Raw genomic sequence first — 19,532 nt, 5'->3', positions numbered from 1 at the left:
TATGGTCAAAATATATCTTGTACAAGTGTTCAAGCATCATGGAATGCCGATGTCCATTGTAGGGGACAGAGATTCTAGGACCAGTCTCTTTTGGCAAGCCTTGTTTGATAATATGGACACTTAATTGGACTTCCCATCAACTTATCACCCTCAAACGGATGCGCAAAGTGAGGCTACAAATTTAGCCGTATTGGACCTCTGGAAATGCTATGTGGCGGATCAAAAGTCTTCTTGGGAGAAGTACTTTACCGCTTGTGGAATTTGCATATAACACGGTGCATGCATGTACGAGAAAGGCCCCGTTTGAGATTGTTTATGGTAAGGTGGTTTTGCCACCTATCCTTCACACAAAGGATGAGATATTTGCAACTGATGAGTATGTAAGAGACTTGAATATTGCCTTTGCTGAAGTGCGGACAGCCATTGCAAGGTCACAAGACAAACATAAAAAGACTCCCGATAAGCATAGAAGGCAATTTGATGTCAAAGACAATGATTGGATATTGTTGAAATTCAAGAAAGCAAGACTTAAAAAGAGAACCCTAGGGCCTAAACTTGTAAGTACTATGGGCCTTTTCAAGTGACCGAGAAGATCAATGAAGTGCCTTTCAGGTTAGTGTTACCTAGTCATTGGCATATACACAATGCTTTTCATGTGAGTCTCCTTTGCAAGTATGTAGGGCCACAGTCCAGTGAACCGGTCAATGAGGATCCAACACAAGTGGATAAGCTTGAGGAGATTTTGCAACCAAAACAAATTATATATCACAAGGAACACAAGCTTGCTCTGCAAGCAAAGTTGTCAGGCGTTACCTTGTGAAGTTCAAGAACTATCTTCCCATTGATGCTAAATGGGTAGATTTAGAGTTCTTTAGAGATTACCCGCACGTGCTTCAAACATATTTGGATGCTTTTTTAGTTGCGGACAACTGTTTAAAAGCCGGGAAGGTGTCACCATTTGGCCACCCAACTAGTCCACCCGTGCTTTCTCATTATGTATATAAATTGGAGTGGTGTCCATAGCAGTTGCATATTGTGTACTTGCTTGCAACACGTCTATTTTGGTAGTCTTATGAACGGGGATTGTCCACACCAATGCTGCATTGTATAGCTTCTTTATGTGCTTGCCTACAATTTGAATTTGCAAGCTGTTTTCATGCTTGCCTGTCCAATGTGTAGTTTTGAGAAAGGGAGCGCCTGCCCATGAACCATGCGTGTGGAACTGTCTCCTAACATGGTTGTGTGGCATGTTGACAAGCTATAAGTATTGGTCAAAACCTAGCCTTAGAATCTAGCATTAATTTATAAGTGAGTGTGTACACACTTTATTAAGTTTTGGGCAACCAAAACTCACTTATATATTATGAACACCCCTGTGTTCGCACACATTGATGTCCCGAGGTGGACAAAATTCAATGTCCACCGCCCAAACCTTATCCCCTTTGTTCAAAGAGAGCAACCAGCCATGTGTCCATGCCACCTTGCGCCACAAGTCACTTACCCTCTCTGCCTGACACTCAGGGTGGACATCTCATCATCTCTATTCCTTCTCTCTCTAAAAGTCGGTGCCATCCTTCATAAGACTCTCTGGTTGTATTTTTTGCATCTTCTCGACAAAGGGAAAGCAAAGAGCTTTAAGCATGGAGGACATGAGTCCAATAAGATTGGTCATGAACAGCCCTCTTCTTGTCACGTGCACGCTTGTGTCATGGCTAACCCTATGCAGGAACTGTTGGTTTATATCATCTCCAAGGGGTTTACATCACCTTTTTCCATGCTTGTATTGGCCACCCTGCATTGGCATATCTTAGCAAAGATTATTCAACATTTTTCTACCATTTTTGGTAATTTTTAGGCATTTTTGTAGCATTTTATGCTATTGTCTTGCTATCGGGCTGCTCTACAGCTAGCCGACCAGCACCCTGGGGGAATATATAAGGGCTGACTCCCTTTCCCCCCAATTCATCTCATTTTTCAGCATTCAATTGAGGTTATTAGCAACTGCTTCTGCTTCTTCCCATTGTACAACAGCACATACAGGCTTCCTCGTGCTCAGTTTTCAGCAATAAATATCAGTTTCCAGCATTTACAAGTTTAGTACATGGGCCTACATCTATGTTTTCTATTTGCTTCACTTTCTTTCATGGTATCAGAGAAAAACGCTGACCTGTGAGCAGAAGAGAGCTGCGTTTTCTATTTTGGAGCAGAGGCTTCAACAATTTGCTGCGTTTTCTGCATACTTCAGCGTAGAAGGTGCTGCGTTTTCTTCCAAGAGCAGAGGCTTCCTCAAGATTGCTGCGTTTTTTTCATCTGACATTTTGGGACTGTTGTATTTCTGAATTTTCAGCAAAGATTGCTGATTTTTCTAATTGTTGAAGCCCTCTTCTAGTTGTTGAGGACAGGGATCTACATCTTGGAGAGATCTTCTTCCTCTCCTTTCAGTTTCCCACCCTCCCTCCCTTTCTTCTTGATGTGCACAGCCTCAGAGGAGGACTTGGTGATTCTTTTCAGCCCCTTTCTTCAGAGAAGGTTTCTTGTCAGAGGACATGGCTTCACGAGGTTTCTTTACTGCTCCTCCTTCTCCTGTTGATTCTCCACCACCATCACAGCCTGGATCCCCTGCTCCCGCCACTCCACAAGTGGTTCCTATTCCCAATCTTTCCTCTCCGAGTTTCTCTCATCTAGGTCTTGCTCCCACCCCTACCCACATACCATCCTACAATCCTCCCCAAGTCAGTGACTCCATGAAGCTTACAGCAACCCACTATCATACTTGGTCTTTCTACACTCAGTTGTTGCTGGAAGGAGCCAGTGTGGAAGAAAACGCAGCACCTTCTACGCTGAAATCTACAGAAAACGCAGCAAACTGTCGAAGCCTCTGCTCCAAAACAGAAAACGCAACTTTCTTCTGCTCTCACAGGTCAGCGTTTTTCTCTGATACCATGAAAGAAAGTGAAGCAAATATAAAACACAGATGTAGGCCCAGGTACAAGACCTGTAAATGCTGGAAACTGATGTTTATTGCTGAAATCTGAGCACGAGGGAAGCCCGTAGGTGCTATACAATGGTAAGAAGCAGTAGCAACTGCTAATGACCTCAACTGAATGCTAGAAATGAGATGAACTGTGGGGAAAGGGAGTCAGCCCTTATATATTCTGTAAACCGGCCTTCAAAAAAACCAAAGGGCGGTGGAACAAACACTCGCACATAAAACACTTCAACACCATTGAGGACCTAGAAAAGGAAAACAAACAGGGGGAGCTAGAGTGCTCCTGCAAATAGTACACGGACACCGATTGGCCCCAAATCGCAGTGGCGCCCCTTGCGGTATTTCTTTAATTGATTAAAAGAGCTTTGATTACAATATAAGGCTGGGAACTCAGCCGTCCCAATAGAACTCCTGAAGCCTGCAAAGAACCTGCATCTGGCTTCTTGTCCACACGGCATCCCCAAACAAGTCCAGCCATTGTTCATATCAAAAGACTCTCTCACATTGAGTCTGCATACAGAAGCTTTCTCCCATGATCAAGGCTGCCACAACCATCCATAGCCTCTCACACTATGAACAGCATCACACCCTGACACATCCAGTGCTCCTGCATCACAACACAGACTCCCAAACTGTCTCTCAAAAGAGAACTCGTATCACAGCACAGCATACCATACAGTTGACACACCTGTACAAACCCTCTCTACCATCCAAGGGTACTATCCATCTCTGTCATGGATTCCCTGTCCCTTGTCCTATCAGTAGCAAGGCTGTACCAAACATGTGTCCACTCCTGTACCTTTTGCCTGCATGTGACCTATCTCCTGGAGAAACCCAAAAACATGTTTCCTCGAGAAAACCTACGACCTGTTTCCACATGAAACCCTTAGGCCTGTTTCCCTTTGAAACTTATGTCCTGTTTCCCATACATCTAGTTACCTGTTCCCACATGAAACATCTGGCAACATAGAGATGCCCATAACTGTAGGTCCCACTGTTCCTTTCTAGCAGGAAGGAAACAATCTGCTCCATGAGCACGCAGCCATGCGAGCTTGCATTACTCCCATGCCAAGAAACATAACCAAGTAACCTGTACTTGCAGCCAAAAACCCAAGGACACATAGCTGAATTTGCAGCCAAACAAAAACAGCTCGTAAACTGTCCCAAAACAGTCCTGAATCCAAAGCAAAGAGAAGCTGAAAGTTCCATCAGATGAACGCCATCGACATGATGTCTATGTTCATGAATATCCAGCCCTCCTTTCTGTATCAGCTGTTGTACAGCAGTCGCCTATATCGGCTGTACCTGTCCGTACAAATTTGCCTGCAGCTCAAACCCTAGCAAGCAAACACGCACACACAAGAGAGAGCAAGACACAAGAGAGAGATGGATAGCTGAACTCTGTTCAAGGCAACTTCTGTCAGCCCTGTCCGTACACTGTACGGCTGTCGTACAGGGCTGTACGGCCTGTACCTGAACCTGCAGCCACCTGGTGAGAGTCGCCTGTTATGCCTGCCTCTGTCCCACAGCTCTGCGTCACCTGTACTCAGCAGTACCTGCAGTCGTACAGCACAGTACGGCTGCTGTACGGCCTGTTACAGCACTCAGCATACAGAAAACAGCCCCACACAGTCTTCAGCAGCAGCCGCCAGCATATCCAGATGAGCAGCCTGACTGGAAAAGCACACCCCACACAAAAAGATAGGCGCCTCCTGCTTTTTTTCTGCCCAACAGCTCCTCTTTTTCCAAAAAGCTCACACGTGGCCCCAAAATAGCTTATGGGCCACGTTTTCTTCATAAAAGGCATTAAAAGTGACTTTAAAGGTTTTTAAAACCTTTTAAGTTAAAATTTCTTTGTCCCCTTTTACACATGGGGTTGTCCACACATGGGCTTCCATCTTCATTCCCACCTGATGCCATTCACACTGTCCACCATGTCCCCGTGCACATCTGCATCTTGTCCAGAGAAAAACACAGGGTCATGACATATTCCCCCAGGATGCTGGTTGGCCAGCTGTAGCAGCAGGCCGACAACATGACAGTAGCATAAAATGCTACAAAAAATGCCTAAAAATACCAAAAAATGGTAGAAAATTGCTGAATAATCTCTACTGAGATATGCCAATGCAGGGCCTCATAAATGGCCAATACAAGCATGAAAACAAGGTGATGTAGACCCTCTGGAGATGATATAATCCAACAGAATATATAAGAGCTTACTCCCTTCTCCCAATTCATCTCATTTTTCAGCATGCAGTTGAGGTCATTAGCAGCTACTTCTGCTTCTTACCATTGTAGAGCACCTACGGGCTTCCCTCGTGCTCAATTTTCAGCAATTAACATCAGTTTCCAGCATTTACAGGTCTAGTACCTGGGCCTACATCTATGTTTTCTATTTGCTTCACTTTCTCACTTTCTTTCAAGAACAATTTTAATGCCTGATTAATGTAGCAATTAGGACAACATTTAGCGTCAACATCAACACAAGCAGTAGCATCATCCTTAGCAGGATTATCATCTTCATCTCATCAGCATCAGGACCATCACCTTGGTCTATAGCATCATCAGCATAGGCAGCATTAGCATCTCATGGGAAGTCACAAGAGGCTATCGGCCGGTTACAGAACTTGAGCAGCTGGCAGCTAAAACCACAACATGGCCAACAACAGGTTTGGGCACCAAACAGAGCCAAGCGCAGCATTATAAGCAAGTATATTTGGTAATTTGTCCAGACAAAACAGGCCGAGCCGACCATTTGGTCCATCTCCAGTTTTTTTGTCTCGTTCACTTGAGGCCAGGCCGGTGTCTCATGTGAAGAGGCCAGTATTTTTGCTTGACATGGACGGGAGCCAGACTGGTGCACCCGTGTGTTAGCAGGAAGGTGTCTAATGGACGGGAGCCAGACTGGTGCCACCTGTGTATGACCTGGACTGTGTTCTATCCATGGGATTGTCACGCCATGGAAGAGCCAGTATTCGTGCCGTGTCTTGCCTATGGGACTGTCACTCCATAGGGAGGCTCGTGCCTGGAACTGTGTCTTACCTATGGGACTGTCACTCCATAGGAAGACCAAGATTTATGTTTTATGTCGTGCCATTGTTGTGCCCGACAGATATTTTGTACTTGTTCCATGAACGGGAGATATGTCCATGATACTATTTACACATGCACTCATGTTTTGCATGTTTGAAATTGTTTCGCATGACTTGTATTTTTGTGTTTGCCTGCTTGACGTGTCACTTACTAAGTGGGGACGCCTGCCAGTGAGTCGTGAAGTTTGCTCTGTCTTCTGAAGAGTTTTGTTGCATGTGCACAGGTGGTAAGTGTATTGCGCATGTTGGTTTAATAATTTTATCTCTAACCTTTCATTTTATAAGGTTGTATGTTCACATTCAGTTAAAAGTGGGCACCCACTAGTGGGCCAAGGTGGGAAGCCACACTTAACCATTTGTGTGTGTGGGGGTGGGTGCATGGCCACCTACCCACAACACACCATGCAACTGGCCGCCCCCATGCAACCTTGGGGAGCCGGCCAGCTGTGGTCGTGCAAGTTCCCCTCCAATCTTTAAAAAGAGGCGACCACCCTTCGTAAAGGAGCAAGAACCAGCGATCGTTTCTGCAATCCCTCAGGCTGCTCCTTTTCGTGGCTCTCAGGCGGCTCCTTCCACCATCTTTTCAGGCTACGCATGCTCCATCTCCAGCAGGCGACTCCTTCTCCTCCTCTCATGCTGCGCATGCCACCTCCAGCAGGCTACGTTTCTGCATACAAGCGGCGGCTAAGCCCTAGCTAACGGTTGCAGCCAGGCAGTGTTCATCAGCAGCAGGCGGCCTTTCTCCTCAGGCTGCACTCCATCCTCCATACAAGCTGTGCAGATTGCACTGCTGCTCTTCACAGGCGGCTGTCTATCTCTCAGGCTGCACCACAGGCAGGCGGCTGCTCCATAGGCTGACGGTTGCCAACTCTGCAGGTGGCTGTGTGCTTCATCCTTAGCAAGGCTGCGATGCCCCTTGCAGGTGGATGTGTACCCACTTCCAGCAAACGACTGCACCTGCGCCACCCTCATAACAAGGCTACGCTGCCTCTTCTCCACTGCAGCCAGGCGACCATATAGGCTGCTCCCCGTAGAGACTGGATCACGCAAGTGGTCCCTCTACTTCGAACATCTACTTCGAGCCTTTTGTTTGGTACTCTATTCATTTGTACATGGACCTCATCTGGTTCTTGGAACCCATGGAGCATTGTATTTGTTAAATACTCCCAATAATATATCATATATTGAGGGGGGGTCGGCCCGTTCCGGCCGCAGTGCTAGTGTCCATCTATCTCATTCCATTTCATTTCAATTTCAAGTTGTTATTAAGTTGTCCATTTCAAATTGTGATATTGAGTTGTGCTATTACGCGTGTGGGTGTCCATCGGAGTCTATTCCCACTTGACGGGATCGGTTTCACCGACATGCTGTCTTCTGGCCGACTGCACCCTCAGCAAGATATATAAGAAAAGGCATCATAATTCAGCATTCCACAAGTCATTATTCAGTTCATAATCATCATTAAGTTCTAGCCTAAGTAAAGCATATGTAGAAGGGCTATGGGCTAACCACAAGCCTCAACCATGTACAAGCATAAGCTACCTTTTTGTACCATATGAATAAAGAAAACGTGATACCTAATCTCTGTCTTCTTTTCTCTCCTCTATGTCTTAATCTAAGTCAATTAGCATCAATGTTCTTAAGTATGCTTAGGGTTGTGGATCAATATAGCAAGGCTTCTGCGCGTGCAACACTTCTAGGGGTGATTCGTCTCAAAAAGGAGATGCCACCAAGCCCAAAAAGAAGGGCAAATGTCACTAGTGTCATAAGCTTGGCCACTACATGAATGAATATAGAGAGCGGATGGCAAAAGAGAAGAAGAAAGATGTAGGTAATGCAGTAGTAGTAGCCAACACTTCTAATGACAAAGAAAAGCAGTTTGCTAATGTAGTCCGTGGACATTTTTGGTCACATGCACTAGTGACACACCAAGTGCTACAGAAAAGTATATGTCTTTGATTGCATCCCACAGGTTGGCTGAAAATGCCCTATCACCACCACGGTTGCTTGATAGATTAGCTCTTTTTTATTCTTCCTACAAGAGTAAACCCACCAACTCTTCAAAAGTGACTCGATCAGCACCTAAACCCACCAACTCTTCAAAGGTGATTGGAAAGCCCAGGTAAGAAGGGAGCAAAGAATTCAGTGTTGGAGACTAGTTGCCTCTCTAGGATAACCTCATCAATGTTAAGCATATGTTCCTACAAGTCTTTCACTTTGGTGAGGTGGTTTGTCATAGAGTCACCCTCATCCATGCAAAGAGTATCCAATTACCTCTTCAACTAGGCACCCTTGCCTCGTTGCGTACCTGATATATTGCTTCCAAAGTGACCCATGCAAGCTTTGCAGTCCTACAAGATCAAATGTACGGAATGATAGACCTTTTGACAGAAAGGTCTATCAAAGACATGCCCTATGCATCCCTGGAATCCCATCTTTTCTACATAGGAGCAGTATGTTCTACCTCAGCTCCTTGGAGCGGGCTGCCTAGCCCAATCTCTCTCTCTCTCTCTCTCTCTCTCTCTCTCTCTCTCTCTCTCTCTCAAACACACACACACAAGTACCAACTTTAGCTTTTCATTTTTAGTTCCTAGCATTTCCATTTTTTATGTAACTCAGACATTGTATCACAAGGACTTGATGTAATTATTTTGGTCTCATAGGTCACTTTGGCCTTTTGAAGACGTCTCTCTCTCTCTCTCTCTCTCTCTCTCTCTCTCTCTCTCTCTCTCTCTCTCTCTCTCTCTCTCTCTCTCTCTCAGCTGAGCCAACGGCCAAGCTGAGCGGGTCTATCACAAGCTCCACCCAATAGGGGAGGAGTCATCGGCCGGCTGGGCCGGGCACGGCGATGGAGCTCCAGGCACCTATGGATGGCAGCACAAACAAGAGGCGGAGAACTGGGCACTGAGAGGAAGACGAGCAACACACAGAATTGGCGACGCGCAAGGCACAGGTCATGAGCACGGCGACTCTCACAAGGGCAACCAGGGTCCGTGCAGGCAGCAATAGGCAGAAGCAGAGAGCTCTGATATCAAATGTTAGAAAAGGAGCTGCGGATGCCACATAAAATCCAATCGGCCAGAACTCAGCATAGTCAGCCAGCATCTACTGCCCCACGACCACAGAAAACAGGGAAAAAATACGGGGAGACAGGGAAAAAGGAGCAAGGGTACAGGGCGGGCACACCCACAACAAAGGCCCTCTGTGAGATAATGTGCAGACAGGGAAAAACGAGAAAAGGTACAAGGCGGGCACACCCACAACAAAGGCCCTCTGTGAGATACTGTGCAGACAGGAGATGAGTGCTAACACCCCCTCTCAGCTCCTGGATGTAGAACCAAAGCTGGAGTGCTACCGCAACATCACCTGAGGTAGAGCCTTTGTGAAGAGGTCTCCCGCATTGCCCTCCGTCATCGAGCAAAACTCTAGCTGCAAGATGTCATCAGCAAAAAAACTTCTCACGAACAAAGTGACTCTGGATGACACTCGACAATGGGTTTCTCCCGTGGAAACCCAATCTCGCCAAGTAACCTCTACAACCACACCACCTCGCAAGCAACACCACAAGCAACCCGGTACTCTGCCCTTGTAGACGACAAGGCAATAGTTGGCTGCCTCTTGCTGCTCCATGAAACAGCTCCTAAGCCGAGGGTAAAACAATAGCCCGATATAAATCTCCTCGTGTCTGGATCTCCTCCCCGATCTGAGTCACTCCAACCGTGGAGTTTGACCCATCCATCGTTCTCCCTCTAGTATCATAGCAGAGTCTAAGATCCTTCGTACGCTGCAAAAACTACAAGATCCGCCATCCTGCGTCCCAACGAGTCTTCAAAGGCATCTGAAGAAAGGAGCTCAACAGCCCCACCAGGAAGCTCAAGTCCAATCTAGTGTTCAGCAACCAAATCAATATACCAAACTGTTACCGAAACAAAGAGGTATCAACCTACACAAGGATCAACAGCTGTAACTTTGGTATGCCAAGTCCTGGAACCTGCTGAAGACCACACAAGGCCTTCCGGAACCTGTAAACCACCCCCTCTGAACCCGGAACCTCAAAGCCTGGAGACTCCTCAACATCCACCTTCACCTGCAAATCACCATTTGCCACTTGCTTGGCTTTCCTACAAGTCCCCTGGGAAAGAGATTTCTCAACTACAGGAGACTCTTAGTCTCGACTAATACGAGACATCAGAGCATAGTTCACTTATAAAGGCTCTTCTGACTGACAAACGCAAGAACTGGAATGTTCCTGCCTACTGCTGCCAACATCTGGCAAGCCATCCACCACCCAATCTCCGAAAGCTTGTTGCAACGTATCCACATTCAAGTGGTCATGGCGAAACTGCCACCCATCACCTAACTAAGAACCTGTAAGAGAGAGTGCTGAAAGTTTGTAAATCCCATTCTCCACTCCGCCTTCCCATACAACTTGCCCTGTCGCTTTGTCCCGAAGAGCAACAAAATGCTCCTGAAACTCCACCCGTACACCAATCTTGCAAACCTCATGCACTGACAACAAATGAAAACCAAGAGATGGGACAAAAAGAACCCACGAGGAATGCTTCCCCCCTCTGCCATCGGGAACGATCTCTAACCTGCCCTCACTGTGAATAGGAATAGTGGACTCGTCGCCAATCAAGATGTGACCTGCGTGCCTCCGAAGATCCTGTAATAACTCTCGGGAAGAAGTCGTGTGCCAAGAAGCACCACTATCAAGAATCTAATCCTGAGTGTCCCTAGCGGTGAGTCCAACCGTCTCCCTGCTCGAAGAAGATGAAACGCCGGTGTCCTTAATCTCCAAGTGCACAAAAGCTGGAGTCTTCACGGCTACTGCTGAGGAATCTTCACCCTTCTCGGTGTTCCACTTGGGACATTTTCTCCAATAATGGCCTTTTTCGCCACAATTGTTACAGGCCCTCTTTGCCTTCAAGGCATCACGATCCACGTCGGGCTCTTGCTCGGAAGTCTTCTCTTGTGAAGACTTCCCTTTGCCCTTACTTCGGCCTTGTGAACGCTGCCCAGTCAAGGCCTCAGAACCTCCGCCCTGTGGAGGGTCCGAAAACGCTCTTCCTGGTCCAAGACCATTGGCACAAGCTCCTCCCATGTGATGGTGCTGAGCTTGCCACTGGTGATCAAAGACGTGTAAAATGCTGAGTACTGAGAGGTCAGCTGCGCGACAGCAAAGTGATGGCCGTGTCCTCTGAAGATATCTCCTTCCCAACCTGAAGAACCTCCTGCTGAAGAGATTGCAACTTGTTGATGTGCTCCCACATCGTCGAAGACTCTGCAGGATCCATCACCCGCATCTGCACTTCCAAGGAGATCCGCTTCATGGGTGATACCCTGTTATGCAAAGAAGCCAAATGCTGCCAAATCCCTCTGGCCAGCGTCATACGTTTGATATGATTAATCACATATGGTGTGCAATTTAGGAAGATGAAAGAACGGACACGAGCATTGACACGATCCCATAACTGTGCCTGAGCTTCCCGTTCTTTCCTAGTAGAGGGTAACAACTCCCCGTCCTCCAACTCCAACCGTGGTACACCAACAATAATGAAATCAGCCAAGTCATTAAGACTCCAATACAAACTCCATCATTACTCCATATGCCGTAGTTGGTCCCGTCCAACTATTGATCCACGGGGAACGTTGGGAGCGTAGGGATCTTCATGTGCTTCTCAGCCATCTCAAGCAAGTTTGTCATAGGGGGGGGGGGGGGGAGATGAAGATGAGGCTGCAACTAATATGCAAGGTGGCTGTCCAACGGTGATGGCCGCCTTCTATCCAATCTCCAAGTCCCGAACAGTCCAAGAGATCTCCAATCAGCACCAAAAAACCAGCAGTCCCCAAGCTCTTTCAATTCTCCCGTAAGCTCCAAGGTCTTCAAGAAACAGTCCCGCAAGCTCTCCAATGTCTCCAACCTTCAAGCCACCCGGGGCTCTGATACCATGTTGAAATACATGGCGGATATGAGACAAACTGCTGAGAGCACAACGTAGCAGGACACCAACATGAAGATGGGCAAACGCAAGAGATCCACCAGCCTGGAAAACGCTGAACTGTGTGTGGAAGAGAAAACGCAGAAGAGAGAGAGTGAAGTTGTGTGAACTCTATACTATATACAAGATCCGGTACACAATACCCAATACACTGGAGTGTGGGGGGCAGCCCCACTATATATATGGTCCAGGACTGCTGATCGGCCAGCCCAAAACAGGCCGACAGCAGTCCCAACTGCTCACGACCAGAAAAATGGGAGTCGGCCACATAAAATCCAGTCGGCCAGCATCTACTGCCCCACGACCACAGAAAACAGGGAAAAAATACGGGAGATGGGGAAAAATGAGAAAAGGTACAGAGCGGGCACACCCACAACAAAGGCCCTCTGTGAGATAATGTACAGACAGGACTGTTGGGTTTTACACGTCTGTATGCACCCACGGGAGTGCTAGTGATCAGTCTAGGACCACTGGGGCACTTTTTACTTCAGTTAGTGGAGGTTTTTTCCCCCAGTTCACTCTAGTTCAGTTTATTAGTTATTTGGTCCACCCGGCACACTTATGGCCGGCCCATGTGAACCCTTATCTTTTAGGGTCACCTTTATGTGGTGGGATTGTACCTCATTTTTACTATAGAATCATAGGAGCTGCACGACTCACTCTCTCTCTCACTGTGTGTGTGTGTTTGCTCTACTGTGTGCTAACCCTAATCCTTTCCCGGACCTTCATTTGGTATCAGAGCCTGGAGAGTACCCGTCGTCAGTTGCTGCTGCAGCCCGCCATCAGAGAGAGCTGCCCGTACTGCTGCTGTGTCTGCCCGTACTGCCTGACAGCAGCCCGTACTGTTGCTACAGCTCTGCCCTTGACCAGAAGTCGCCGCCGCCAGCAACTCAGCAGACCAGGCCACCGCCTGTTGCTGTCTCCAGGCGCCGTACAGTCGCCGCCCTCCTGCATACTCTACGCTGCCCTCCTGCAGCTTTGCGCCGTACAACTGCTCCAGCTCCAGCTGCTACAGCTCAGCTCGACGTTCAGCCAAGCCAGCTGTCTGTCATCAGCACCTGCATATGTACCTGTAAGTGAATCTTCAGTTTGGGTTTTCCTTCTGTAGATTGTCTCTGCAGGCATTGGCAGAACATTTGGGTGCAGGTATTTGCAAAGCAGTTGGGTGCAGCATTTTTTTGGGCATTTCCAGGGTTTACTTGCTGCAAGGTTGGTCAGTTGGTGCATTGAAAGCACATTCAAAGGACACAGCTTGCAGGCAATTTTTGAGGGTTTTTGTTCTTTGCACACAGGTTGATACTCTTGTAGAGTATTTTTTTCTGCTTGGAAGTCTGCCAGCAGAGTTTGTACACATTTGGGCATTTGCAGGCATTTGTTCTGCATACAATGGCTGCTCCAGGGAATGATGTGTTCACTTTTGTGTCCAAAGAGGACAAGCTTGATGGGACAAACTATTCCTTGTGGAGTTTCATGCTGAAGAATGTGTTGGTCGCCAAGAATCTTTGGGATTATGTCAGTGGGGACGAGGCACGTCCAGTTCCTATTGCCCCAGAGACTCCTCCGCAGGGGGGTGCTCGTGGGAGAGGAGTACAGGTGCAGGTAGCCCCAGTTCAAAGGACAAACGCCCAAACGGCTTGGGATTCGAGGGATGCACAGGCACTCTCATTGATTGCTTTGTCGGTCCAACGTTCCATTATTCCTCATATCCGGTCTGCGGGTACATCGAGGATAGCGTGGACGACATTGGAACATATGTATGCAGCCAGGAATGAGGCTCGTATATCCTTCTTAAAGAAGGAATTGGAGAATGTCAAGATGCATGAAGGAGAGGAAATGAGTTCACATGTGAACAAAATACAGGATTTGCGTGAGCAACTCATCAATGTAGATGAGATTATGTCAGATGCACAGATAGTCTCAAGGACTATGGATTCTTTGCCACCATCCTACCTCTCTTTTCATACTTCTCTTTCTCTTTCCATGCGACATGCCCGGGAACCGTTGACGTTCCAAGACTTGGTTGGGTTGTTGTTGCAGGAAGAGCAAACGAGGAAGAACTTGGGGGTGGATCAGGCAGCTGCCGATAAAGCTTATGCTGCTGATCATAAAGGCAAGGGCAAGTTTCAGCCCAAGTCAAAAGGTACAGGTGGTGGTGGCTCCTCACAGGACACTAAAGGGTCTGATGGACAGCCCAAGAAGAAGGGCAAGTGTCACTATTGCAAGAAGCCAGGCCATTATATCATAGATTGCAGGAAGAGGATTGCCAAAGAGAAGGAGAAGAAGGACAAGGAGTCAGGGATGTCTGCCACAGATGCCTCTCATTCCGTAGCATCCACTGAGACTGCTTCCTATGCAGTAGACAGGGATTATTGCTTCTATACTTGCAGTTATGCACCCTCTTTACATGCTCTCAGTATGACAGATCATGCTCGTACATGGTACTTTGACAGTGGTGCTTCAAAGCATATCACATCTCGCAGAGAGTTGTTTTGTAATGTAAGCCCTGCCCCTGTTGGCAAGTCAGTTCAGTGTGCCAACAATGCATCCTACCCAGTTCGTGGCATAGGAGAGATCCAGTTGACAGCCATTGATGGCTCCATTCTTCGCCTACAGGATGCCTTATTTGTGCCAGGCATCAAGAAGAACTTGCTCTCCATTTCTTCTATGGCACAGTGTGGCTTGCATGTCAGTTTTGATGACGATAGATGTATTGTCAGAAGCAAGGGGACGGAAGGTCTACTGCTTACTGGCACATTGAGCCATGGGTTGTATCAGCTTGATACATTTCAGCCTATAGATCAGTCCGCTTATGTACTCACTGATCGTACTCCATCTATGGTAGATGCGGAGTTGTGGCATGCACGCATGGGGCATGTCAATTATGGCAGCTTATTGTTGCTTCAGAGACATTCTATGGTCAGAGATTTACCTCTATTGGAGAAACCATTGGATCACATATGCGAGGGATGTATTTTGGGCAAAATGCATCGCTTCTCTTTTCCCCGTGATCAAGCTTTGAGGGCAACACAGAAATTGCAGCTCATACACAGTGACTTGTGTGGTCCGATGCAGACCAAATCATTGGGTGGCTACTTCTACTTTGCCACATTCATTGATGATTTCACTCGGATGTGTTGGGTGTACCCTTTGACTAGAAAGTCAGAGGTCTATGATGCATTTCTGGTTTTTGTTGCACTTACAGAGACTGACTCTAGTTGTAGAGTCAAGACCCTACGGTCAGACAGAGGGGGGGAGTACATGTCTTCCCGGCTGAATTCTTACCTCGTTGGAAAAGGTATTCAGCATCAGTACACTACAAGGTACACCCCTCAGCAGAATGGGGTAGCGGAAAGAAAGAACAGGTCACTTATGGAGATGGCCCGTTGCATGCTTAAGGGCAAGAAGCTACCACATGTGTTTTGGATGGAGGCCATCATGTGTGCTTGTCATGTATTGAACAGATGCCCTACCAAGGCACTGAAGACATTGACACCTTTTGAGGCTTGGTATGATCGCAAGCCTACAGTGTCACATTTCCGTACTTTTGGGTGTGTTGCATATGCCCACGTACCGCAAGAGTTGCGAAGGAAACTAGATGACAAGGCCACTAAATGCTTGTTTGTGGGGTACAGCCGTGAAAGCAAAGGTTACCGGTTGTACGACCCCTCCTCCAAAAAGTTGTTTGTCAGCAGGGATGTGATTTTTGATGAAAAATCAGAATTATCCATTGCTGATTTTGATGCTTTTCAGGCTACAAATGATGTCTTTGAAAACCTACTGCCTATGGATTTCTATTCCACAGATGGGCAACAAGTACATGATGCTGAAATTCAGCCGGTTGGTCCACCTATGCATGCTGAAAATCAGCCAAGAGCTGAACCGAATATTCAGCACATGGTACCTCAAGAACCCGTTGCAACACAGGGGGCAAGGCCGATACCGAGATGGTATCTTCGTACCTTGCAGGACAGCCATCTTGAGGCACCTCTTGTTGGCCGCACTCGTAGAGAGACAAGGTCATTTGAGCATGCAGATGTTATTGACATTGACATGGTTATGGCAGCCAGTTTACAGGATGATGATGAGCCTGATAGTTATGAGGATGCATGTGAAAATGTGCATTGGAAAACAGCCATGCAGGCTGAGTTTGATTCTATTGAAAAGAATCACACATGGGATTTAGTTGATTTGCCCAAAGGCAAAAGAGCAATTGGTACCAAATGGGTCTTCAAGATCAAGAGACACGCAGATGGCTCTATTGACAGGTACAAAGCCCGTCTCGTAGCTAAGGGCTATGCTCAGAAAAAGGGCATTGATTATGAGGAGACTTTTGCTCCTACATCCCGTATGACAACACTTCGTTGTGTAACCGCATTGGGTGCACATCATGGTTGGGTTGTTCACCAACTCGACATCAAGACTGCATTCTTGCATGGGGACCTCGAGGAGGAAGTTTATGTACAGCAACCCCATGGTTTTGCAGCACATGGTCATGAAGGCAAAGTATGCAGGTTGAAAAAGGCCTTGTATGGTTTGAAACAAGCTCCTCGAGCTTGGTATGCAAAGATAGATGCCTTCCTACTTGACCAGGGCTTTGTGAATAGTCCATCCGAAGCCACTTTGTATGTTAAAAAAACATTGACATATCTGCTGATCATCAGTCTATATGTGGATGATCTCTTGCTTATGGGATCACATGACGATGAAATTGCAGCTTTCAAGAGGGTATTGCAACAGACATTTGACATGTCTGATTTGGGGCCTTTACATTACTATTTGGGCATCCAGTTTGTGCAGAATGATAGGGGTATTGGTATGATGCAATCTCAGTATGTGGATACACTTCTGAGAAAGTTTAAATTTCAGGATTGCAAGCCCATGAGCACTCCTATGGAAACGGGGCTGAAACTGTCCATCCATGATGACAGTGATTCTTTTGATGTTACCACCTATGCACAGGCTGTGGGCTGCCTCATATACTTGTGTAATACGAGGCCAGATATTCAGTTTGCAGTCTCTCAGCTCAGCAGATTCATGCACAGCCCACATATGTCACATTGGCAGGCTGTCAAGCGTGTATTCCGTTACTTGCAGGGCACCAAGACCTTTGGCCTATGGTATGCCACAGGGGGGTCTATGCCTCTACATGCTTACAGTGATTCAGATTGGGCAGGTGATTTTGACTCTCGCCGTTCCACGAGTGGGTTTTGTTTCTTTCTTGGCTCTTCATGCATTTCATGGTTAAGCAAGAAACAAACCACAGTTGCCAGTTCATCTTGTGAGGCAGAATACAGAGCCGCATACACTACTACAGTGGAGTGCATTTGGCTACGCAGGTTATTGACTGATATGGATGTATTAGTAGAGGAGTCTACTACCATTTACAGTGACAGTCAGAGTGCCATTGCAGTGGCCAGGAATCCTGTGTTTCATGCTCGCACAAAACACATCGAGATCCACTATCACTTTGTTCGGGAGAGACTCCATGCAGGTGATATCAGTCTGATCTTCTGTCCTACAGATCAGAATGTGGCAGATATCTTCACCAAGGCACTTTCCAGAGAAAAGTTCGAGGCTTTTCGCACTGCCTTGCACTTACAGCCTCTTGGTGCTTGATATTTACAGTGATCACATATCACTCCAGGGGGGTTTGTTGGGTTTTACACGTCTGTATGCACCCACGGGAGTGCTAGTGATCAGTCTAGGACCACTGGGGCACTTTTTACTTCAGTTAGTGGAGGTTTTTTTCCCCAGTTCACTCTAGTTCAGTTTATTAGTTATTTGGTCCACCCGGCACACTTATGGCCGGCCCATGTGAACCCTTATCTTTTAGGGTCACCTTTATGTGGTGGGATTGTACCTCATTTTTACTATAGAATCATAGGAGCTGCACGACTCACTCTCTCTCTCACTGTGTGTGTGTGTTTGCTCTACTGTGTGCTAACCCTAATCCTTTCCCGGACCTTCAAGGACATGACTGATAACAGCCATCTCAGCCGAAACATTTAATCCCATCAAATCCAAACCGGAAAAAAAAAACAGATTAGTTGTTGCACTTGTCAATCCAAGCTTATGAGAAGCACCAGAATAAAGTGATAACACAAAAAGTACCTGATTTACTATCAACCCAAAGGCTTGAAAGAGAAAGTGAACGTTACTTCAATATGGAAGTTTGTTTTGACCCAACAAGCAATGGCATCAGTATGGACAGGCTACGACACATAAAACATGAGGAACTCTCAGAACAGAACATGAGAACAACACCAGCATGGAAGCCATAAGGAAAACAAGCGGTTGACATTACAAAAACCATGGGGTTAGTAAGACAAGGGCCTTGTCCTGGGCAACATCAAAACAGGGTCCTCCAGCCTTCTTCTAGCCATTGGATCTATCTCATGTTTAACTGCACTTCCTGCGACTAATAAAACAGGTTGTGTAAAAATGTGTCTAGATTTGTGATTTTTCCTGTTGTGAATGAGTACATGTATAGCGTAATCAATGTCTTTGAGGGCACTGGAACAAGAAGTCCTATACAGACACCGTGCCCTACTTTTCCTTCATCTAATCATGAGAAACAAACAAATTCCAACTTTTTACCTTGATCGTAGATAAATTGAAAAGAACAACATATTAAATAGCATTTATGCAGTTCTCTTGCACAAAATTCAATGGACTTCATTATCCAACCTGTGAATCCAGATCATCTTCGCCAAATGAGTCTGTCAAAAGAGAGAGCAGTGCTGGCAGATGCTTTTGCACATACGCCAGCTGATGAGCCTCCTCATCCACTTGTGAAGGAATGCTCTTCCGACCTGTTCTCACCTGCATCAAGAAGAAAATGACTGGGTGTGAAACAACAGAAAGGCAACACGGTAAATGAGAAATACATCAAATTTTGTGAACTCCAAATGCAGGGAGAGTTGTAACCAGAAAACAATCAGCAAGAGTTGCCCAAAAGGACAATTTTAAGCCAAATTCTTGGTAAGAGCACCACAGACTGCAGTGTCCAGAACGGCAGCTGAATTTCAACATGATGATGTCTATCACAAAAATCCTTCAGGTGACAATTTAGTTCAAGGCTGGTATGACAACCCTGCAAAGGGTCACCTATTCCATTGCTCAATCAATGGACCATGCATCTGCACCATCTGATTTAGGTACATTTCAGGAGGACATAGCAATGAGCATCAACATCTGGACCACAGCACTGTCTGATATCTCATTTACTGAGGATCTCCACCTCCTAGTGATCCTCACCCTTGGCAGGTGTGCTGATATCTCATTTACTGAGGATCTCCACCTCCTAGTGATCCTCACCCTTGGCAAGCCCATGAACCCAAAATTGTTCAGCAAAATCTCTGCAGAATTAAGCTGGCTGCAGAATTACCTTCTGATAACATAACACTTGCTCTACATTTGGCTCTGATGGAGCTACATGGATCTCCCTAC

General features: G+C 46.6%; 1 protein-coding gene across 2 annotated transcripts in view; it reads right to left on the bottom strand.

Moving 5' to 3' along the window:
• LOC147627444 (uncharacterized) overlaps positions 1-19,532 on the bottom strand; it is a 69,225-nt gene that overhangs the window by 48,684 nt on the left and 1,009 nt on the right. For both annotated transcript variants that reach the window (XR_015268236.1, XM_086814333.1), the window contains exon 2: positions 18,771-18,905. Coding sequence is in view for 1 of the 2 variants with exons in the window: in XM_086814333.1 (XP_086670459.1) it covers positions 18,771-18,905 (135 nt within the window). In the remaining variant the exon portion in view is untranslated. The remainder of the gene's footprint in view (positions 1-18,770; positions 18,906-19,532) is intronic.

Source organism: Cibotium barometz, chromosome 20 (genome assembly GCF_041138505.1).
Source record: "Cibotium barometz isolate CiBa-2024 chromosome 20, ASM4113850v1, whole genome shotgun sequence".
NCBI lineage: Eukaryota > Viridiplantae > Streptophyta > Polypodiopsida > Cyatheales > Cibotiaceae > Cibotium > Cibotium barometz.
Note: the sequence above shows the minus strand (reverse complement) of the source record. Positions and strands in the feature narration are given on the sequence as shown.